At 58.0% G+C, this 23,776-nt stretch overlaps 1 protein-coding gene across 1 annotated transcript; it reads left to right on the top strand.

The window, feature by feature from the left end:
* Nucleotides 1–1,181: 1,181 nt before the first annotated feature.
* TRIM56 (tripartite motif containing 56) lies at nt 1,182–3,722 on the top strand (the record flags this gene model as incomplete). The annotated part of the gene is made up of 2 exons (XM_080830460.1): nt 1,182–1,290; nt 1,406–3,722. The coding sequence occupies exon 2, from the start codon at nt 1,407–1,409 to the stop codon at nt 3,720–3,722; it is 2,316 nt and encodes a 771-aa protein (XP_080686586.1). The 5' UTR covers nt 1,182–1,290; nt 1,406.
* Nucleotides 3,723–23,776: the final 20,054 nt, after the last annotated feature.

The raw sequence follows: 23,776 nt of genomic DNA, 5'->3' as shown, positions 1-23,776 counted from the left end.
CTCCCCTAAGAGGACGTGTCCTCAGGCCGTTCCTCTGCATGTGCCTGACAAACACACTTAGCTGGCTGAGCAGATCCCGGTGCTAGAGAGGACAGACCAACCTGAGGAGGCCCGTGGAGCCCCAGGGCCTGCAGGAGGGGTCCCGCGGCCAGGGGTGGAGGCCCCCCTCCTGAGGAAGAGGTCCAGGCTGGGGTAGGGAAGAAGGCGGGGCCTGAGGCCGTGCTAGTCGGTGTCCCGGGCTGGGGACGGAAGTTGCTGAAGTACCATTAGTTTCAGTTTTGTTTCTCTCTCAGGCACCCAGCCACAGCAGTGTCCAGGCCTCGGGGGTCCCCCTACTCCCCATCCTGGAGGCCAAGGTCAGCTCAGGCTTGGTAAGGAGGGCCGGGGAGGGCACCTGAAGGAGGAGCTGAGCTGGAGGGAGTGGGGGGAAGGGAACGGGAGGAAGAGGAAGGGGGAGGGGAGGGAGCCGGAAGGCGGGAGGAGAGGAGTGGGTGGGCCGGAGCACCCCGCCAGCTCCCCGCTCTGGGACCAGAGGCCTGACACCCATCTGGGAAAGACCCCCTCCCTGTGGCCTGTCCTCCCGGCCCCACCCCCAGAAGTTTGGGGGCGACCCCTCCCCCCACCGGCAGTCTCTTCCTGGAGGATTTTGCCACTGTGCTAGCATCTGGGCAGGGGGAGTCACAGATGGACCCACACAACTCAGAGGCTTCTAGGAAAGCAGACAGGCAGGAAGGGGATGAGACACAGGCCCCGGAGACCCTGAGGTCTAACAGCTGGAAGGACAGCAGGGCAGCCCCCTCCCCGCAGCCTGCCTGCCTCCTGCTCCAGAACCCCTACCAAGTTAGTCCCGCAGGAAGTAGGGCCCCCACATCCCCCGGTGCTGCTCCCTGGGTCTAGAAGACCTGTGTGTGGGGGGCTGCAGGAACTGGGGCCCCTTATCCTGCCCCAGCTGCCAGGAGTCAAGGTGACTCTGCCCACCGGGACCCTCCCTGTGTCCCTTCTCTGCCTGCCCCCACCCCAGCCCCTGCTCCCCGCTGGACCTCAGCACTCTGCACACCGGGGCGGGGGCGTGGGGGGGTGTGCTTGGGCCACACTTGCTCCAGGCCTGTCCGCCCCGGTGCTGAGCATTACCCCGGTCGTTTCCCCCAGGCTGGGCTTCCTGGACTCATTTCTCACGGCCCTAGGCACCAGGCAAGCAGGTGGTTCCTCTTGCGTATCCCCAACCGCATAGCTCAAAAGCAAGTGGCCACACACCCTGGGAGACCAGAAGAAGATTTCCTGGCCATTCAGGTGAGACCCCCAGACCTGGCGGGGTTGGAGGATGTTGGTGGGGGGAGGCAGGACGGTAGGCTGGAGGGACCGTGGAGGCACCCTCTGCCCTCTGACCCCGAGCCCTCGCTTGCAGCATGGTTTCCCAGGGATCCTCGCCCTCCCTCCTGGAAGCCCTGAGCAGCGATTTCCTAGCCTGTAAAATATGCCTGGAGCAGCTTCGCGCCCCCAAGACGCTGCCCTGCCTGCACACCTACTGCCAGGACTGCCTGGCCCAGCTGGCAGACGGCGGCCACCTGCGCTGCCCCGAGTGCCGCGAGACCGTGCCCGTGCCGCCCGAGGGTGTGGCCGCCTTCAAGACCAACTTCTTTGTCAACGGGCTCTTGGATCTGGTGAGGGCCCGGGCTGGCGGAGACCTGCGCGCGGGGAAGCCTGCCTGTGCACTGTGTCCCCTGATGGGGGGGGCCGGCACCGGGGGGCCGGCCACGGCCCGGTGCTTGGACTGTGCGGACGACCTCTGCCAGGCGTGTGCCGACGGCCACCGTTGCACCCGGCAGACCCACACCCACCGGGTGGTGGACCTGGTGGGCTACAGGGCAGGCTGGTACGACGAGGAGGCCCGGGAGCGCCAGGCGGCCCAGTGCCCCCAGCATCCTGGGGAAGCCCTGCGCTTCCTGTGCCAGCCCTGCTCCCAGCTGCTGTGCCGTGAGTGCCGCCTGGACCCCCACCTGGACCACCCCTGCCTACCCCTGGCCGAGGCCGTGCGAGCCCGGAGGCCGGGCCTGGAGGAGCTGCTGGCAGGTGTGGACAACAACCTGGCGGAGCTCGAGTCCGCACGGATGGTGGAAAAGGAAGCCTTGGCCCGGCTGCGGGAGCAGGCGGCTAGGGTGGGGACCCAGGTGGAGGAGGTGGCCGAGGGGGTGCTCCGGGCCCTGCTGGCCCAGAAGCAAGAGGTGCTGGGGCAGCTGCGGGCCCACGTGGAGGCTGCGGAGGAGGCCGCGCGGGAGAGACTGGGGGAGCTGGAGGGCCGGGAGCAGGTGGCCAGGGCGGCGGCCGCCTTCGCCCGGCGGGTGCTCAGCCTGGGCCGCGAGGCTGAGATCCTCTCGCTGGAAGGGGCGATTGCCCAGAGGCTCCGGCAGCTGCAGGGCTGCCCCTGGATGCCTGGGCCGGCCCCCTGCCTGCTGCCCCGGCTGGAGCTGCATCCTGGGCTCCTGGACAAGAACTGCCACCTGCTACGGCTCTGCTTTGAGGAGCAGCAGCCCCAGAAGGACAGTGGGAAAGACGAAGCTGGAGGCCAGGGAGGGGATGAAGCTCAGAGCCAGAGAGAGGGGGGAGCCAAGTCGGAGAGACAAGGTGGAATCCAGCCCCAGAGCAGGGATGGCGCTTACACCCCAAAGGAGAACAGAGCCCAGACACCCCAGGAAGAGGGAGCCCAGACCCCGAAGGAGGAGAGAGCCAAGACGCCCCAGGAAGAGGGAGCCCAGACCCCAAAAGAGGGCAGAGCCCAGACACCCCTAGAAGACGAAGGAGCCCAGACCCCAAGGGGCAGCAGATCCAACAAGAAGAGGAAGTTCAAAGGCAGGCTCAAGTCCATTTCCCGGGAGCCCAGCCCAGCACCTGGGCTGAACCTGGAGGGCTCCGGCCTCCTCCCCAGGCCCATTTTTTCCTGCAGCTTCCCCACGCGCATGCCTGGAGACAAGCGGTCTCCTCGGATCACGGGGCTCTGTCCCTTCGGTCCCCGGGAGATCCTGGTGGCTGATGAGCAGAACAGGGCACTGAAGCGCTTCTCCCTCAGTGGTGACTACAGGGGTGCAGTGCCCGTCCCTGAGGGCTGCTCCCCGTGCAGCGTGGCCGCCCTGCAGGGGGCAGTGGCCTTCTCGGCTGGGGCGCGGCTCTACCTCATCAGCCCCGATGGCGAGGTGCAGTGGCGCCGGGCCCTGAGCCTATCCCAGGCCAGCCACGCCGTGGCCGCGATGCCGAGCGGGGACCGGGTGGCCGTCAGCGTGTCGGGCCACGTGGAGGTATACAACATGGAAGGCAGCCTGGCCACCCGGTTTATCCCGGGGGGCAAGGCCAACAGGGGCCTGCGGGCGCTGGTGTTCCTGACCACCAGCCCCCAGGGCAATTTTGTGGGGTCCGACTGGCAGCAGAACAGCGTGGTGGTCTGTGATGGGCTGGGTCAGGTGATCGGGGAGTACCGGGGGCCAGGCCTGCACGGCTGCCAGCCAGGCTCTGTGTCCGTGGATAAGAAGGGCTACATCTTTCTGACCCTTCGCGAGGTCAACAAAGTGGTGATCCTGGATCCAAAGGGGTCACTGCTCGGTGACTTCCTGACGGCCTATCACGGCCTGGAAAAGCCCCGGGTGACCACCATGGTGGATGGCAGGCACCTGGTTGTGTCCCTCAGTAACGGGACCATCCACGTCTTTCGGGTTCGCCCTCCTGAGAGTTAAAGGGCTAGGACTGGGGAGGGACCGGGGCGGGGGAGGGGTGGGGGGAGGACTGTGGGGAGGGGTGAGGGAGGCGAGGCTGCCTGGGATGTGGTGGCAGAGGGCATTTTTCCAGAGGGCAGGGGCTAGCAACCTTTCAGTGTGACGTGCCAAACTGCTCATCCGTCTTCGGGTGCGCAGGGATGGGACCAAGGGTGGTGGCGTGACCACAACTCTCAGAAGCAGGGGCGGAGGGGGGTGCGCCAGGGACGGGGGGGGGTGCGCCAGGAGCTAGCCGTGCCTCCTGCTTTTTGTGGGGGCCTCTCTGCCTCCACCACAGGTTTCTGAAATTTGTAAGCTTGTGCTGATTTGCATTCTTCCAGACCATTCCTCATGGAATGGCCCGGGGAGAGTTTGTGTGTGTTGCGGGGGGTTGAGGGGGGTGTGCTGGCAGAAGGAAGCCAAGGAGAGGCCAGGAAAGGCTCAGAGGATGTCAGGCATGTGCCTTCTGGAAGAGAGCTGAGAACCCAGCTTCCCCTGAGACTACAACAGGGGGACAGGCCAGATCACAAGAGGCCAGGGATTTTGACACAGCTGCAGCCAGGAAGTAGAGATCCTTGGGTCAGAGTGGCCCCCAGCCAAGTACAGAAAAAATCTGGCCTTCGTTTGGCTGAACTTGAGGGGAAGGCATGTACCCTCAGATGTGCCATTATTGCTGAGGAGAACAGCCTCACCCGAACCCTGGAGGCCAGGTGTGGGACTGTGGGGCCAAAAAAGCAGCTGGAAAACTTGAGAAGTCAGTAGCGGGGCCGGGCCGGGTGAGGAATGAAATCCACAGGGGAGGATTCCGCATGGGACAGGGCAGCGCCAGAACCCAGGTGGACGTGTCGCGCCAGGGGCTGTCGTGAGATGAGCAAAGGGAATTTAATGCAGGGATTGTGGACGATGGAATGTTCATGGGAGCAAGAGGGATTTGGGGCAAGTCCAGGGAAAGTGCAGGGCATTCAGAGTGGGGGAAAGAAACCCCTTTTCTGGAGAGGTCATTGCTTGCTCATTGAAGGGATAGGGGAAATCGTCAAGTTCAAGCAGACAAATTCAATTACGTAAAAATTTCAAACGTTTGCACGGCAAAGAGTAATGAAAAACGAAAGGGAGGCCAGTTAAGAGGAGGAAACTATGTAGAATTGGGCTGAGTAAGAGCTGAGCCTCCAGTAGAAACAGTGACTGAGAGATGTACTTGGTTCCAAAGACCAAACGGGCTGGCACGGCACCCAGGAGGAAGCGCACGCAGGCCAGCACCAGGAAGCTAGCAAATAAAGTCAACCCCTCGCATTCGCCAAAAATACATTGAAAAATTACGTCGTGGAGTGATAGACTCCCGGCGCGATGGAGAGACGCATTTTGGAGAGCCGTTTGGTAATACTCGACCAAGGTAGAAAGAAATGATGATAAGACGAAGTTATCTCACTTTGGGGAATACATTCTGGGAAAATAACTCAAAAGAAAGAAAGTATTTGCACAGAGATATTTGTGGCCACTTCTATGTCAAGTCATTGGCTGGAAACTGCTCGGCTGTGGGGGACAGCCAAGTAGACTGTGGTCTGTTAGGGCCATGAGCTGTTGCCTTTACATATGACAACTATGAAAACTATTCTAAAGAACGTGGTGCTGTGTGAGGCAATCATAACCAAGTAGGGAGAGAGAGAGAATTTGGAATTATGATCACGTAATGACAGTGACAAGGTAAAAGTACATCTGAATAGTTATTGAGTGGAAATAGGTTCAACATTTGTAAATAGTGATTTGGGACACTGGGTTCTGGTCCTTCCGTGCTGTTACCCATATATGCACATTTCTATTTCAGTTATAACTGACCATCAAATAACACATCCGCTTGAATATTTACTTCGAAAGCATAACCTCTATAGATGATATTTGAGAAGAGCTACTGGGTTTGCAAATGAATGTATCAGCACCAACGAAGCTGGCCGGTGGAAGGAGAGGTGGAGAGGCGGAGAGGCGGGAGGAGAATTCCCAGCTGGCCGGAGCCCCAGCAGGAAGGGCGATCGGAGCAGAGACCCTTTTGGTGACTGACCGAGGAACTTGCCCGGGGTGAGGGGGAGAGGTGTGCAGAGGTCAGGGAGTCCTCCGGTGTGATCAGATCATTGTGGGGTGTGCACAAGGCAAGGGAAGGTGCTGTTGAGTTCACCCACTAATTCAGAGCGAGTGGTGTTTCTCGGGGACCAACTAGTATCAGGTTGTTGTGTGGGGGCGGGGCGGGGCGGGGACAGTGTCGTCTCCTCTTTGCAGTTCTATTTGCAGAGAGCATAGTGATGGCTCATAGTAGGTGCTCATTGAACGTCTGTGAAATGAATTAATAGCTAGAAGCAGCACAGGAGAGTGGGAAGACTCTTTCCAGAGGTTTCCCATCTCAGATGTCTAAGCCCCAGCCAACCAAGTTGTCCAAAACCTTGGCTTGTGGGAAATCTCTGGTAGGGGACACTGTGGACACAGGCCACCATCTGCCTCCCAGGGGGTGGCCCAGCTGAGTCACAAAGGAGATGAGACTGGGGTGTCTTGCTTGTCTGTGAAGGGGGACCCGGTGAGTCATAGGCTCTGGGAGATCTTACACCTTCAGGTTAGAAAAACGGTTTTGCAGAGTGGCATGGGAACCGTGGGAATGTCACCTGAGAGAATCCCACAGATGCGTCAGAGCTGCAGGACCATGTGACTTTCCAGGAAGCTGTAGGAATCCTGGGAGGCCTGGCATTGGAAGACTGACGGAAGTACTAACTTTTCCTCACTAAGGGGCAGGGGTAGCAAGGCACAGAACACTGGCCAAAGGTGAAACAGAAGGAAAGTTCAGCATTGTGCATAATTTGGGGGGTAAAATCCCCAGCACCTTAACCGTGACCTAGGGATCCCACTTGGCCCACGAGGAAGTTCTTGGTTATTAAACTACAGATGTTAAGAAATCAGGAACATCCTGAAAGATACACACACACCCCCAACACACACACAGCCCCCGCATTCGACTATGACTGTTAACTTGATCAATCATTCCATTTCATGTTTGGAACTTTCCAGGTTGTGCTTATACTGGTGAAAGAAGCATGCCGTTCGGGTAGAGAGAGAGGGAGTAGAAAACCTCTTCCATAGTCTTTGTGTCTAATAAAGGAAGGGAATGAGGTCGCAGAGACCTGGGCTCCTCCACGAAATAGCTGTGTGATCTTGGCTAGCTTCCTAACTTCCCCGAACGTCAGTTAGGACCTCAGTGAAACAGGGACCACAACAGGCCCTATGCCCACCTCACAGGGTTGTTCGTGAGTCCTGGGGGAGGAGCACGGGGAAGTGCTTTGTGCACCAGGAAGTTCAAGGCCAAGGTATGGGTTAGGTACAGGCTCAACCGATCTGTCCTGATCTAACACGGACTCTTCCATTGGCGTAAGCCTGCGCGGGGGTATAAGTTGCACGTATTGTGAGGTCAAAGCTCGAGAAGATCCGTGTAGAGCTGTTTCCTGTTTCTCCTTTGGAGGAGGTGTTTTGTTTTGCTTTGTAGCAATTATTTGCAGAAGCCATATGTGTAAGACACAGCAGTTAACTGTAGGAGCAGAAGGGACCAATGGCCAGCTTGCTAAGACTCAGTCCTGTTCCTAAAAGCCAGCTGAGACCCAGCCTGTGCCAAGGAAGGACTGATAACCATAGACACTTAGGAAAAGTTCAGAACGGCAAGCGTGGCCCGATCTTTTGATAATTTAGAGGAAATATAATTGGGGAGGGACTAGCTCTCCTGTCATTGTAATCTTGTTATTACTGTACCTATAAAGCCATGTCATTCTAACACAAGCTACAGAGATAGAGGTAGAGGTCTGAGAGGGAAGTCAGAAATCTTCCGAGGAAATCGGTGAGGTTGGTGATCTGGGCTGGGCAGGATTCGATAGGTGGGTGCCAAGAGCGAGGTGTTTGACCATCTGTCCATGGCAGGGTAGCTGATGGCTACGGCTCTCCTGTAAATGAAGCGGGAGATTGGACAGGGCAGAGAGGTCTGCTTTGGCGTGGAAAGCAATTTTGGACTCGCTGGGGCAGAGAGCGGCCGGGACATACTTAGGAAGATGTTCCTAGCAGCGAAGGACCAAGTTCAAACGCAGGCTTAGGGACACAGGTAGCTTGACTGAAGAAGATAGCAGAACCAGCCTGCCCAGCTGGTTCGTGAATATTGTTTAATGAAATGGATCAGGACAGGAGCAAAAATAGGTTTTCCAGGGACCACGGATGGCCTTCGGTAGGAGAGTGGCGTAGGTACGGTGGGGTCAAGGCAGGACCTCACCTAAAGCCCCAGGTGAGGAGCCTTCGGGACCAGGTAGAGAAGGGCCTGTATATAAAGAGGCGATTAGGAAGGAGCTTTGGGGAGATTTGGGAAGACAACCTGACTTGTCTCCAGAGAGTCTGAACTGGTTGGCTTAGCAGCCAAGAGAGATGGGTTTGAAAACAGAATCGGGACCTCGGTACCCATGGCATCAGCCCAGCAAAATTTGTCTTAGTTGCCGTGGGCTGAAGAGTCTACATGGGACGCTTTCATTCCTTTGTGTAATACTTCCTATCTTTATTTTGTTTCCTAATAAATTCTTTTGAAAAAAAAAACGTGAACCTTCTCTCAGATGGATTCATGGCCATGGGGACCAGTCAACACCAGAACCCAGAGGGCGAAAGGCCCCGGATGTCATGATCGCCCCTGCTGTAGCTCCAGAGATGCCAACACATGGTCCTTGGGGGACACTGCAGGAGCAGGGTGACCGCCACAGTCACCGTGTGTGGTCCCCTCCTACTCCCCGCCACTCCCGCCTATAGAGGGAGGGGGGCCTCTGGGCAGAGACATGGACAGATCTTCCAGGCTGACCCCTGGTGGGAGCCAGCAGGTGACCTGGCTCGGCGGGACTGCATGTGGGCACACTTAGGTGGGGTACGATTGCATGAAGGGGTGGGGTGGGGGGAGGCGGGTGAGGGGCCCAGGTCAGGGTGGCTGTGCCCGCCTACCACTGGTCTCTGCTTGCTTTCTGGTTTGGAGGAGCCGAACAAGCAGCTCTGGGCACCTTCTAGCACGCATGGTGGGCCCTGCAGGGCTGGGAGGTATCGGGGCTCTAGGGATGTCTGCCTACCGGCCAACCCAGCCCCTCTGACCGTGTCTCTGGAGCCCCTCGAGGAACTCCCGCCCCCTTGTCACCAGCTGTGCCGAGCCAGGAGGGGAAGGTGCTTCACCCACACAACCTCAGGCCTCCCCATGGAAGACAGAATAGCAGTTACGGAGCACCCGTCTACTTGTGCTTCCTCCCCATCGGCTTCCAGAAGCCTCAACTCCTACAAAGTAGACATCTTTAACGTGATTGGACAGGGACTCCGAACGTGGGCACGCTTGCTCGTGACAAGCAGGTTGGGATTCTGACTCCAACCAGCTCTGACTCCCAAGCCCGTATCCCTCTTCCTGCATCCGTCAATGACAGCTGAATGGAAGGAGATGGGAGGTTCTTCCCTAAGCTCACAGACCAGGCCCTTGTCCCTATAATAGGTCTGGAATCTAGACACAGGAAGGGAAACTCAGAGATGCTTCTCAGCATCCCACCGTCTAGTGCTGACCGGCGGGGGTGGGGACAGGGCGCCGGGCTGGGGGTGGAGGCAAGATGGAGAAGACAAGAGAACCGAGAATGTTTTGAGTGGCTTGGTGGGGAAGTAGGGGGTGGCGGTCAGGGCCCACCACTGCTGCGGTGACAGCCTGAATAAGAATTCCACAATTCATCATCGAATGACTCAGCCCGGGCTTTGGACCGGCGCCTCTCTGAACCCCGGGGAGCGTGACTCAGCAGCTGAGGGGGCCGGGCGCAGGAGACACAGCCGCAGTCCATGTGAGCGGTGACTGTGGGGAGAACGGCCTGTTCCCAGCTCCAGACCCCAAGGCGGAGTGTCTGCCTCTGTGGTCAGACACACACACGGCCTGGGGTTCCTAACCATGCGGCCGAGTCTCCTCCCTCAGACCTGGGTTTCTCCTAGTCTGCCGTTGAGAAAGCAGCCCCAGAGATAGCGGGGCTGTCCCCTTTCCCCCCTGGCCTTGGGGTCTGCAGCAGGATGCCATGGTCACAGACGCTAGGGGCGTCTCTCCCCTGCACTGTGCTGCCGGGGTGAGGCCAGCCTCCCTCTAAGGGCAGCAGAGGCCTCACTGTAGGGGCAGGGAGATGGGCACGTGGCCCAGGCTGGGCACACGACTGGACAGATGGTCACAGCATCCTTCCTCACTGCTGAGGGCAGGGGAATGGGGCTCTCTGACCCTGATTTTGCTCAAGGGTCAACTCAGAAAATGTCTCTTCCCCTCAGACATAGAGAACTGTCTCCCTTAACACTAAGGTAGGGACAGACCGTCCCTACCCCGTTTTTGCAGAAAACACCCAAAGCAAGGCAAGATGGAACGGTCCCCCCGAATCCAGGGGTGGGGGTGGGACACAGAGGCTGTAGGGTGCCACGCAGGACACACAGACCCTCTTGTCCCTGCCAGCGACCCCGATCACTTTCTCACCTTGATTACTCACACGTAGCCCTCTCCTCCCCAGGACAAGAAGTCCTGATTCACACGCAGCATTCTGCGATCTGGTGTTCGGTAAATATTTATTGGGTGAAAGAACAAAGGAGCGAATCAATGCTGGAAACTAGTCACTGTTCCTCACTTGGGACGTGAAGCAGTGGCGGGAGGAGCAGGTGACACCACGGCCCGCAGGCCCTGGGGCTAAAGAGGTTTATCCCTCCTCCTTAAAAGGGAGGCATGCATAAGAGCGAAGTTACCCAAATGCTGGGGAAAAAGTAACCCCACTCCACTGTCCTTTTTCTTTTCTCCCCGGTCCTTCCAACTTCTACGGGACTGTTTTCATTTCATTGTTTATCCTGCTGATTGATTGCTTGTGTCCTCTCCAGTTGCCACCCTGGGAAGGATGCCTGTTTTGTGCACTGTTCTATCCAAGCCCATAGTACAGTGCCTGGGATAGAGTGGATCCTGAATAATGAATGAATGAATGAATGAACGCTACCTTTTGAGCGTTTCCTCTGAGCCGGGTCCCTTCCTACCTGCTTTGCATTTTGCATGTATGACCTCGTTTAGTGCCCTCAAAGGTTCTGGGAGGTAGCTACTGCTATCATCCCTGGTTCAAAGATGGGGAACTTGGGGTTGGAGATGATGTAACGCAGACAAGATCGCTGAGAGCTGGGCAACGGCCTGGGTAGAGGCCAAGGCCAGCTGTGGCTTGTCTGGGGTCAGCTCTCAATCAGCCCCTCCCCGGCCTGGGGGGACGCTGCCCACAGGGCCTTCCTGGGAAGCCACACCCTGCTCATCTAACCCTTTTGGTCGATGTTTTTCCCTATCACTCTTCCTACTGACGTCCCCTATCACCCTGTCCCACCCCCAAAAGATATTTCTGCCCTGATGCAGCACTCCAGCATCCAGGCCTTTCCTGGCAGAACCACACAGAGCTCCTGAGGACAGAGAAGGGGACTAGGGAGCTTGGGTCCTACAGAGCTGGGCAGGGCTATTTCCATAGCCCGCTCCCTAACACCTCCCCTCTTGCTCTCTCTGAGATCGTGTGGGAGGCTCCCAGCCCCAAGCTAAGGGGAGGCAGAACTCCCCCAGATCACTTTCTATGGGTTTCCTACTGCTGGGAACTGAGCTAGAACGCAGGGAGGCCCCTGCCCACTCCAGAGTGCCAGCACTCGCAGACACTGTCTCCTCACCCGGGGCGGCTCTGCAGGGCCCGGGCAGGGGGAGCCAGACCTTTCACCTCCCGCCTCACCCCCCAGTCTCCTTCTCAGCCCCCAGGCCTCTGTGGTTCTCCTGCCAGGAAGAGTCTGGAAGCTGAGGAAACGCTGTGCTTCAGGGCAGAGATATCTTTTGGGGGTGGGACGGGGTGATGGGGGAAGTCGGTAGAAGAGTGATAAAGAAAAGCATCAACCAGAAGGAATGAAGGAAGCGGGGTGGGCTTTTCTGGAAGGCCCCGAGGACAGCGCCTCCCTGGGGGAGTGACGGAGAGCTGGCCGCTGGCATTGGCCTCTGCTCAGCTCCTTGCTCCCCGGAGACCCAGGAACATCAGGAGGGGCAGGAAGCCTGCAGAGACCTGAGGACACACACGTCCATGCTCAGGGAGACACAGCACCTGTGTCGACATCCAGGGGCTCAGGGAGGCAGCGGGAGAGGAAGGGAAAGAGGCTGGGGCGTCTGAGCAACATCGCGAAGTGGGTCGGCCGGGGAGGTAGAAGCTGGATCGGAGGTTGTTGGGGAGAATCTGAGTCCAGATGTTAGAGAAGCAGGACCACGCCTCACATATGGGTGTCTGCATGTGGCTGGAGCCGAGCATCCTCGCCGGTGTTTGTGGGAGAGAGGGGGTTGTAAACACATTGAGGGGGGGAGGCTTGCTGGGAGGGTGTTCCCAGGCAGGCTCCGTGCCAGCTTGCGCCTCATCAAAGAATCAAGACTGGAATTTCCCTGAAGCTCATTTCCTATCATTAAACCCTCAGTCGAGGACCACAGCTGCCGAATCTGCCCCCCAAGGGCAAGTGCGGGGGGAGGGGGGCAGGGGGTGGCAAGGAGCAGAGCCCTCCAGGAGCACCTCCGAGCCCTGTCCACCTCTCCACCCAGAAGCCCCTCTCCTACCACAGGATGTTGTTATATGCCTCCCCTCTGGGGTCCTTCCTCCTTTCCTCCAAGAAAGGGACTCAGGATGATGAGAGCCACAATTCACCCCAGCTCTAGCACTCATTAATGGGTGACCCCTGCATAGTTTTCTTTCTTCCTTTTTTTTTAAAGATTCCGTTCATTCATTTGAGAAAGACAGAGAGAAGATGAGAGGGGCGGGGCAGAGGGAGAGGGAGAAGCAGACTCCCCACTGAGCAGGGAGCCCCACACGGGGCTCGATCCCAGGACCCCAGGATCATGACCTGAGCTCACACTTAACTGCTCGAGCCAGCCAGGCGCCGCCACCCGTCTCCCACCCCCGCATAGGTTTTTTTTTTAGCCTTTCTGGACCCTGTTTCCTCATCTGTATAACGGATGCAGTGAGACGTCATGGGGCCCCCACATGAAGAAATGAGATACAGAATGTAAATGCCCCCCAGCCAGCACCTGGCACAAAGATGTTCAAATTCATCGTTCCTTCCTACCCTCACCCCTCAGGACCACGTGCCTTCTCCCCACACCTTCTGGGGACAAAGCCCCGGGGCTGAGCTGTTTTCCTCCCCTGCCCCTCGCCCCTCCTCCCTCCACGCACCCATCCATCGGTCCACCATACAGAAGGCATTTCCTGGGCCCTTCCTCTAAGGGACCAAGGGAAACAGCAAGTGCAAAATTGTCGAGGGAGGACACGGCCAGCTGGGCAAAGAGGCGGGGGACTTTATCGGGGACGTCCATCACGGTCCCTCTGGCTCCCTGCTAACGTGTGCACACCACAGACAAAGCCAGCTCAGGGCCAACAAACGGCAACGGAGCATGAAGACCAGTGCTATGAACCAAACGCCCGCGTATTAATTCACCGATAGAGACACAGACCCCAGGCACCTGGACGCGTCTCTCCCGGCAGCATCAGAATCGAATGGCCGAGTATGGGGTCGGAACAAGGCCCGGGCATGGGATGATTTCAAAGACCGGATCATAGCCGGAGGCATCCACACCATCTCGGGACAACCCAACCGCACGGCCTGATCCCTAGGGTTTTGGGGACAGAGCACCAACTGTCCCACATAGCCTAGAGACCGGGCCCCAACTTGGATCTCCCTGGAAGCCCCATTCATAATGAGGGGGAAGTCTCCCCTCTGTTGGCATCCCCCCCACAACCCAGGCAGAAGACAATGCAGTTAGGTCCCTAAAATCATTTGCAATCTTATCTGTCCTGAGATTTTCCCAGGTCTCCTTAATTGAATTTGGGATATTTACAGACAGACAGTCTCCTAGGTAATTTCTACAGAGGGCTAATATCCTCTCCTAACCCGTGTTTCTTCCTAATTGAATTCTCAGAAGGCAATGTTAACTTCAAGGTACTTGGCTGTCAGGCCCAAGTACCGCCCCCGTGGGGCAGTATTAAGGCCCAGAGGAGGAAAGTGTAGATCCAAACAGTTCCTACAACTAAATGGTGCACCACCCAGTAAGGAAAACAAGATGAACACGGGTGGTACAGTTGAAGAACGAGCCAGGGCTGAGCGGTGTGTCTGACTGTGGGTCTGATCTTAAGAGCGTTCAAGTTCACAGGAGAGACAGCTTAGGGTGGCCTGGAGGAGGCTGGGAAGCCTTTGGGGGAAAGGGAGGATCCAAGCTCCCTTGGGAGGCTCTGTGAAGGGCTGATACCCATAAGAACGGCAGGGGAGATGGGTGGGAAAATGGGAAATCAGGTGGTGTAGATGGTGGGGACAGATCGAGCAGAAGAAGATCCTGTCCCCATCATGAATGCCTTCCCACTTTCCGTCTCTCTCCCACTGTTCCTGCTACCTTCCCCAAACAGGAACGGGGTTTGTAGAGAAGCCCAGCAGGCCTAGGGAGGCCCCGCAGTTAACACAGACCTGGCAGGTGCCCATCCCCCCAACCGCCACCACCCCACCCCCTCTTCCTTTTCCCCCACCTGCCTGCCCGGTCCTGCCACACAGCTAACATCCACCAGCCGGAAACCCGGACAGAGGGCAGGCAGGGGAGCCTCTGCCCCAGACCAGACGCGGCAGCCCCTCGTTTTCCACCTGCTGCCCTGACTGTGGGCCTGATTCAGCCCGGAAGCCAGCTCAGTGTGCCAGACACAACAGGGCCTCTTCCCCTTACCTACCGTCCCCTGGGCTTCGCAGAAATGATAACGGGGAGTTTCTGAGTCCGGGGTTTTCCATCCGGGATCCTCTGCCGTCTCTCACCTCGGCCACTGCCACGGAGAGCATGGCAGGCCACTTCCTGAAAGGATCAACACTTGAGGACCCGGGTCCCCTGAGGCTGTCCTGGGAGTCCAGCCTTCTTGATACCTCCAGAGCCTAACAGGTTCTGTCGGCACGGGAGCTAAAACAGAAGCTCAGAGCGGGAAGGCCTCCCCGCTACATTTCCTAGACCCCAGAGCTCTCCTGTTGGTCTCTCCGTAATTCCACTGGTGTCCCTTCTGAAGGTGCAAGACCTTGGACTTGAGACAATTGCCCTTCTGCTTTCCCAGACCTCAGATCTTTGACAGGGCCGGCCAGTGCAGGGTGGAGGCCTCGGGAAGAGGGAGCGGTCTCCAGCCGCAGGGCCCAAGCTCCCGCCGACCCTGGCATGACCCACGGAGGCCGTCTGGGTCTGGGGCCAGCCCTCCAGGGTGGTGAGCTGGCAGGCTGGGCTGTACTCTGGGAAACACGGAGTGCGCCTCAGGGAGCCAGCTGTCGGTCCGGGCTGTGAATAACGGGGGCCTCATCGCCACCCCAGAGCTGCGGGGCAGGAGTACCCAGCACCGGGACTGACTAAGAGAGCAGGTCTGAACGGGTGGGTGACGGGCACGGCGCAGGGAGGCTCCGCCAGGCACCTACACGCAGGGCGAATCCGTCGGCCTGCTCTCTGGTGTTCTCCCCGCCCAGGCCCTTCCTTCTCCCCACATGACTCTTGTTTCTCCAGACTGACACCTCCTCCCCGTCCTCTCCACCGCGCACCTCTGCCTTAGTCCAAAGGTCGGGTCCCTGGACCCTTCACTGTCTGCCCCAGGCCTCAGATATCCCTTGGCTGGATGCCTGATCTCCCAGATCACTCAAGAGGCATTTGGCACACCCCTCCTCGGAATTCCCTGCCTTTATAACTGCCTTTCTCCAGAACAGGGTCCTCAATCCCTCCAGGGCCAGAGCCCTGGCTCCAGCCCCAGCACCTTTACCTGCCCCATGGACAGGAAAGGCAATAAAACCTGCTGTCCAGGAAAGCTTGCAGATGACAGCGAGGATAGTGACATCCTACAGATCCAGCTCTCGAGCTGGTGCTCACAGGGGCCTTCCTGAGTGTTTCTTGTGTCCCTCTTTGAGGCATTTGAGGCCCGTCCTGGCTTCTCTGGCCCTGAAGTGGAAGACGGTCCCTCTGGGCCTGGGACCGGCCAGCTTTTTATCTCCTCTCTAACCTTTCCCACCCATCTCCAAGTCCAGCCTGAAGTCCAAGGTCAACAGATAACCAGGCCACAAACAGAAATGGCACCCAGAAACTGCTAACAGAGCAGATGGGTCAAAGGGCAGCATGGCACGTTCTCCTCCCCAGCCCTCTCCTGGGGCTACGGCTCCCTGTCCCCAGGTGGCCCAGGCTCAAGGCCTCGGGGAAGACTGTCAGGCAGATTCTTCCTAATGCAACGAGATCCCTTGCCTCCAAAAACCACCTCAGAGCCACAAGGGTCTGAAATCGCACACTCACGGGGGGCGGGGCGGGGGGGGGATGTCTCAGGTTGTAATCTCAGTCCCAGAGAGCCCCTGGACCGAGACCCAGAACATCACCATTCCCGAGCAAGCATGGCCGGGGAGAGTGTGACGTCATTACAGGGAGAGTGTGACGTCATCACAGCTAGAGTGGGGACCAGTTTCTTGCACAGCAGCAGCTCTGGGGGGAAGGAAGGAGTCAGGGGTGGGAAGGGGAGCCGTGGGACCTAGTAAAGGAGAAGCCTGGGCCCATCCTGGGTTGGGGGTTGAGGGGAACAGGTGGGCAGGGGACCCCAGGGGGACAGCCCCTGGGGCACTAAAAAGCAGAATGGAGGCAGGTTGAGAGCTGCGGGTGCTGGAGCCATCTCCTCTCATTAGCTGAGTGTCCTCGAGCAAGAGCTCCAGGTCCCTTGTGGGTCCGGACAGGGCCACTCCCGGTCTCTGAGCTGGATGAGAATGAACGCAGGTACTGAGCGTACCATAGGGCCTGGCAGCCAGCCACCTTTCTGCACAACCTAGCCATCGGTACCACTGCAGCCTGGGGAAGGGACTTTCCCTGAACCTCTAAAGAAGAGGCATGCAGACCCCCCAACACCTTCGGAATGAGTGGATGCACAGGTCTGAAACTGCCTAACTCCATCAGCCAGGCAGCCCGGCGGGCGTTTCCAGATGCTCAGCATCCTCCTTCCCCCAGCTTCACCAGCGTGGGAGGCTGGGATGCATCCCAGGGCCACCGCGGCCCTCTTGGGATGTCTCTTTCCATCTCTTCCAGATGGAAGCTCCTTCTGGGCTCTGAAGGAGGAAGGAAACTCCCCACCTCTGGCACTGCACACGGTGGGGGAACCCTAAGCTGCCCTCCACCCTGGCCTGGCTTGGCCTCCTTCATCCCCAATGGAGCCCCCATGGGCTCTGACCTCCGAAAATCCTGCCCTAGAACCTAGAGTTGTCTCGCTTGGTTTCCGGCAGCCCGCTGGCCATTTGGGGCGGGGGCTATCCCAGCCTCCGCAGGGCTGGCCGCCTTTGCCAGATGCTCCTTTAGTCCTGCCTTTGGCCTCCCTCTGATCCTCCTGACCTTGGCAGGAGATCCTGTTTTTTCCCCTACAGACGCTCATCGGCCTCAGAAGGCCAGAAAGGGAGCCAGGGACCATTTCTCCCAGTTGTCACAAAGCAGGACCCAGACCTCTCGCTTTCCACGCCAGCATCCATACCTGGCAGACAGCTCACGAGGGGGCTTCCCCAGGCTACGGGTTGTTTACCTGCTCGGGGCAGGAAGGCCCTGTCCTGTTCCTCGCCCCTTGCTCTCTGGAGGGTGACTCCGTCTCCCGTGAATTGTTTTCTTTCCGGTGGAATTTTGTTCTTGAGGACTCAGTGTTCTGTCTTAACCACTCCGCTGCTGCCACCACCGCCAGGCCTCACATCCCGGTTTCCTCCTGTCCAGACAGTGCTGGCCACCGGCCAGGACCTCGACCATTCGTGGCGAGGACAGGGGTTGAGGACAGCGGAGGGGGAAGCAGGAAGTGGGAAGCTGAATTCCTCCTTGGTCAGGGCTTCGGGCCTCTTCTGCGGGGCCTGCGGCGTGTCCGCCGTGGGCGGGCGAGCCTCCCCCTGCAGGGGTCCGTGTGAGCCCAGCGAGCAAGCCTGGGGTGGACACACGGAGAGGTTTCACACAGATTGGGACACACCCTCTAACCTGGGACTTCATAATCCCCAACTGGTTGGCCCTGAGATTTATTGCAAGACCCCCCAGCCTCAGGGAGGACTGATGGGCCAAGACTGAAGCCAGTCTCCAACGGGGTTGCAGGGCAGGGGGTGGAAGGCGGAGGTGACAGGCAGGACTGCCCAGCCTACGCCAACTCCCCTGCCCTTGGCACTTCCTGGGGGGTTGCACAAAGCCAGAAGAAGGGGCAGGTGTGGGTGGGGGTGGCTCATGCCTCCTCTTTCCTGCCCTAGACATTGGCCTACACGGTGGCTCCAGGAAAGAGCCCAAGTCCGATTCCCGGGGAGTTAAAGGCAATCCAGGTCAGCCTGCCCCGCCAGGCCTGGAGCCCTTGTCAGGTCTGAACTGCTTCACCTTGCCACCATGGCTCCCCTCCCCTCTGCAGCCCCAGCTCCTTCCCCCAGCACCCCTACCCCGAAGGCAGAGCTGTGATGTAAGTTACTCACTCTGCCTGCATCAGCCTTTACTCCCAGTCCTGCTATTTCCTGACACGCTGGGGGGGGGGGGTACACACCAAGGCCCCCTAGGCAAGGGACTCAGGAGGAGGGCATCGTGTATTTCGGGGTCCTGGACGACAAGGGACGGCAGGCACTGCCAGCCCTAAGCACCCGCTTCAGATCCAAGTTCTTAACACGATGATCGTGCTTCATCACACATCCACGGGAAGGCTGGTCCCCTCCTGCCAGTGCCAGACATGGGCCAGAACCCTTGATGGCTCTCCTTGCCCCAGCGGGGGTTTTGTCCAGCCCTATCAGCTGACCTTCTGGGGTTCCTGAGGGCCTGATTCGCTGGTCCCCCTCTGACACAGGGGTCCCAGCCTCTGCTTGGGAGCCAAGTGGCTCAGGAGAGGACACACGGGAGAAAAATGAAGAATACAAGTTTTTTTGGTTGTTATTTTTAAAGTAGGCTCCATGTTCAGCATGGAGCCCAACGCAGGGCTCGAACCCATGCTCCTGAGATCAAGACCTGAGCTGAGGTCGAGTCGGACACTTAACCAACAGAGCCACCCAGGCGCCCCAGGAAGGCAGGATTTAAAGTCAACTGAAACCTACGGGGCACTTTCTCTGTATGGACAGAGACACTCGATCACTTCACCCATGCTCTCCTTTGAAATCCTAACGGCGCTATCATGAAAATGGCATCCTCCTCCCCACTTCGCAGAAGAGAAAAATGGAGGGTCAGAGGGACCAAGGAAGCTGCCCAGACGCTCCTGCTCGTCCTCGGGCCACATCTGCCTCTTTCTACAGAAGGCGTCTGGCTCTGAGTCGTGGCGTCTGTCTTAGGGAGAAGGAGGCTCTAGGAAGGAAGCTGGATAACCAGAGCCGGCAGCGTCCGGTTGCATGGCTGAGCATCAGAGAACCTTGTGTCGAGAGCAAGCGTGCTGCGCCCATTCTCCCGGACCCAGCTGCGAATCCTGGGAAGGTTACGGGGAGGGTCGTGGGCGCTGGAATAGCCAAGCACGCCAGCAGCCCGAGTGCATCACTGCTCATCAAGTCAGCTGCTCACCGAGCGGCCCGGGGTGACTCAGAGAGAAAGACATGCAGAGAGAGCCTGCTTCCATATGGCAAGGAAGTGAGGGAGAGGAATGGTCAGTGACTCGAGAGGTCCCTGACTCTCCAGTGGCAAATTCCATCTGGGCGATATCATGCAGGCTGCTTCATCCCTGGGTCCTCTGCCACCCACAGGTCCCCCCACTGACCTGGAGTCACCGTCTCTCTGGGCATTCACTCAGGGGAGCTGTGGTGTCCAGAACTCGGAACCAAACCAGACTAGAACAAGTACATCTATTTCAAGGAGCTAGAAGGCGGGTACGGAAAGAGCAGAGGCCTGCTCATTTCTGGGAGGACAAGACAGAGCAAGAAGCCTCAGCCAGAAGAGAAAAAAATTGGTCCCTGGAGAGGAAGGCGTGGAGAGAGGGTGGGCACATTTTCTTCCCTTCGCTCATGCAGCTCTGGGCCTCCTGGGCCCACCCCATCCAGACCTCCCTGCTTCCCCGCCGAGGCCAGGCTGCCTCTCCCTTGTAAACCAGCACCAGTCCCTCTGCCTCCGGGGAGCCTTCCCCCCACATTTGAGCCTGCGCCCTAACACCCTGGCCCACAGCTTGGCATAGAGACGGTTGTAGCTTTTAATCTAAGGATCGCGTACACATTAAATCTGTCCCAGCGTGGCCGTTCCTTCAGGGAGTGAGAAGTGTCTCTTTCTCGAAATCACACCAACTAACCCTTGTTGTCAATAAATATCTGGCCATCTCAGAGAAGCCAAGATTCACACAACAGCCCGGGTGAAATAAAACAGGATGTGTCCAGAGAAAGTTACAAAGGGAGTTTCAGGAATTCAGAGAACGAGGAACAAGTTCTGGTAAGGATGAAAGAAGTGAATCAGAGCTGGACAATCCACATACGTGAGTAAAGAAAAATGGAAGGTGGCCCTGGGGTGTCCCTGGGGTGCCCTACAGGCCTGCACTGCTTCGTTCTGGCTGACACCAGCAGACCCTGCGGTCACAACTACCCCAGCAACTGCACACCCCACCCTTCCCTGTTCATCAGACTTCCCCTTGTGGCCACACTGGGCCCCATTGGCTCCCTCTGCCTCTTTCCCCCAAGAGAGGAGGCTCACTTCTGCCTGGGGGATGTGGGGGTCTTGGTGCTCATTGAACAGCGACATTATGAGAGAGCCCCCAAGAGGATACGGCCCCTTAGGGCCCTCCCAGGACATAAAAATCAATGAAACACGGTGACAGCACAATAGGCTTGCTGAGTACAGACATGACCGTGGGACAGGGGAAGTGTGCACTAAGGATGAAGAGTATGGGAACCCGACAAGGGACCGGGGACGTGGGTGGCAGAGAATGGGTCAAGAGGGCGGTCTAGAAGAGTTGGTCAAGCTCTGTTGGATTTTTTTTTTTATACAGATTTTTTAAAAGACTTTATTTATTTATTTGACAGATCACAAGTAGGCAGAGAGGCAGGCAGAGAGAGAGAAGGGAGGAAGCAGGCTCCCTGCTGAGCAGAGAGCCCTATGCGGGGCTCGATCCCAGGACCCTGAGATCATGACCCAAGCCGGAGGCAGAGGCTTTAACCCACTGAGTCACCCAGGCGCCCCAAGCTCTGTTGGATTTGTACCTTTTGCTAAAACAAGCTCCCCTCCTTCCCTGCATGCTCAGGGGTCAGGACAAGCGTCGAATGTCAGGAAGGTCCACATGTGACCCCACAGCCCAGAGAGCAACATTTTCCCAAGATCTAAAATCGGCAAAACCAGTCAGAGGTTCCCCACCAGGCCGGGGGCAGCAGTGGGAAGATGTGGCCCAGAGTAGACGAGGGCAGCTGGCATTTGATGCCAACACTCGCCCCGGGCCAAGGGAGGCAAACAGAACATCTAACATCAAGGAGCTCGCGTTGTATCAAGATTAACAGCTCGAGCTGTCTAGGTTCCTGTTCTGGCTCTGTCCCAACCAAGCGTGGCCGGCTGCCACTTAGTGAGAGCCTAGAACATGCCACAAGCTCACAGGCAATATTTCGAAAGGTGGGAGTCGTTCTCAGCCTCTCTATAAACTGTCATCTACACGCCTATCTATGAAAAAGAAGACTGAGGGGCGCCTGGGTGGCTCAGTGGGTTAAAACCTCTGCCTTCGGCTCAGGTCATGATCCCAGGGTCCTGGGATCCAGCCGCGCATTGGGCTCTCTGCTCAGCGGGGAGTCGGCTTCCCCCACTCCCCCGCCTGCCTCTCTGCCTACATGTGATCTCTGTTTGTCAAATAAATAAATAAAATCTTCCAAAAAGAAAAAGAAAAGAAAAGAAAAAGAAGACTGAAGCATCTGAAGGTTAAGTTGTGCCTGAGGACACTTAACCAGCGAGGTGTCAGATCCACGCGTCCAGGTGGGTCTGTCCTTGGCCGTGACCGCTCTTCTTCCGTGTGGCCTCACACACTTCACGCCCCCTCTGTAGACGGCAGGGCCCATGCCTGCACATTTGAAAGACCAGACTAAGTGGTTCCCAGTGTCCCCTGCTCAGAAATACTGGGATAGAATTGCGGAAAAAAGCAGCCACGGACAAGCAGGGCTGGGGCTAGGTGGCGGGTTGGGGCTTCTGTTTTCTTCAGGCCGTAGGTTTATAGGAGTGTAAGGAAAGAAGACCAGCAGCGGCCAGAGAAGGGGAGGGGGCTGTGGAGGCAGAGGAGGGGACATCGGGCATGGCACCTGTGTGAGAAGGGACCCGGGACACGCCAAGGAGGCACGTGCCTGTCGGGGTCCCAGGGGCATGATCTTAAGTGAGGAGAGGCCTGGAGATAGGCCAGTCACCCAAGCTCACTCCGGGGAGAGGGGCAGCGCCAGGCCAGCCCAAACACAGGCTATTTTTGGCTTTGTGTTGTTTGGAAAGCAACCAGGCCAGAAATAGTGCTGTGAGTTAGAAGGACCCTGTCTTTCTCCCACCCCCGGCTCTCCCAGTGAAATCACCAAGCATCGGCAGGGCAGGCCCCAGCATTCCAGGGAGCCTGTGTAACTGATAGGGGGCAGCGCTCTCCTCCCCACAGGAAGACTTGGAGCAGAGCATTTGACTGTAAAAGGGCTTCTGCAGGAGAAGCCAGAGAAGGGGGGACTGAGTCAGAGCGGAAGAGAAAGAAAGGGGGAAAGTGGAAGAGATCTCCCGTGGCTGGAGTAGGAGTTGGAAACCTGTTGAGGAAGGGTTGAACAGGGAAGTCAAGAAGAGGGAGTCCCAGGGGGAGAAAGGGAAAGTGAAAAAGCCCGTGGGGGGGTGGTGTTGGGAGAGCAAAGGGAAAGCAAAGAGGAAGAGAGGGCCAGAGGGCAGCTGGAAGGCAGGAGGTGAGGGGTAGGGGAAGACCCGCTGGTCTGAGGCCAGAAGCGAACCAGGGCTGCTGGGGTCTGTGGGTGAGGGGTGGGGGACAGTCATGGAAAATGTGACTCTGGTCTAGTCACGAACCACCTGCTGGCGGACAGATGGCTACATCTTTCCCAGTTGGCTGGAACTGAAACTTCCCCAGAAATTCACAGTCTTATAACTCACCCTCTTATCTCTGACCCTCTGAGAATCAGAAATCAAGCAATTACAAAAGCAGGGACTTTTCTCTTTCTCTCTGTTTGACCCCTTACAAAAGAGCTATGGCTTAAACAAGGTCAAGGCTGTTCGGCTGGGGTTCAGGAAAAGGGGGGAAAGTGACGGCCCCTTGACTCAGGATGGATTCTGAGAAGGGCGTCACATGGACGTCTGCTGGGGGACAGCGGGGGGGACCTAGCTGCACCAAGACATGTGGAAGGTCTCCAGAGGGCAGACAGGGAGGAAGCAAGGCCTGACCACAGAGGAGTGACAGTGACCTGGGTCAAGTCTGGGTTTGGTCATCTAGCGGCCCTAGCTCCTCAGAAAGTCAAAGGAAGAGTCAGAAACCCCAACACAGGACCCAGTGACACGACCTTGCCTCAGTTTCTAATTCACACCCATTCATACCCATGACTGACTTCGTAAAGTCAGCCCTCGTAAATTGCATCCCCGCTCTCCCCAACGGGACACAGAGCTGCTCCCCTCCAGGCCTGGGGACAGAGGGTCTTTTCTGGAATGCCGTCAGGATCATCCGTCAGGTCCAGGAGCAGGGATGGAACCGGTCATTGCCTTGGCAGGACCCAAGCTGTCCACAGAAAACAGCAGGGACTTTTAGGCTAAGGCCTGGCTGGGCGAGGCCAGGCGAGGGACGATGGATCCCGGTATGGCCAACGGAAGAAGGGAAGGAGACCCAGCTGAAGGAGGCTACAGAGGACGGGCAGCAGGGTGCCCCCAGGGACCCCCTTCCAGTCGCATCTCCAACCACTGCCCCGCCAACTTGAGGCTTGGCACACCCACCCCTGACGCCCACGGCCCTGTCCCCCTCACCCTTATGCCCCCAGGGGTGGGGGGCGGGGCATGGGGGACATTTCCTGGGGTAGGAGATGGGTTGGGGGCTGCGCTT

This window comes from Martes martes (assembly GCF_963455335.1).
Source record: "Martes martes genome assembly, chromosome: 18".
Classification (NCBI taxonomy): domain Eukaryota; kingdom Metazoa; phylum Chordata; class Mammalia; order Carnivora; family Mustelidae; genus Martes; species Martes martes.
Note: the sequence above shows the minus strand (reverse complement) of the source record. Positions and strands in the feature narration are given on the sequence as shown.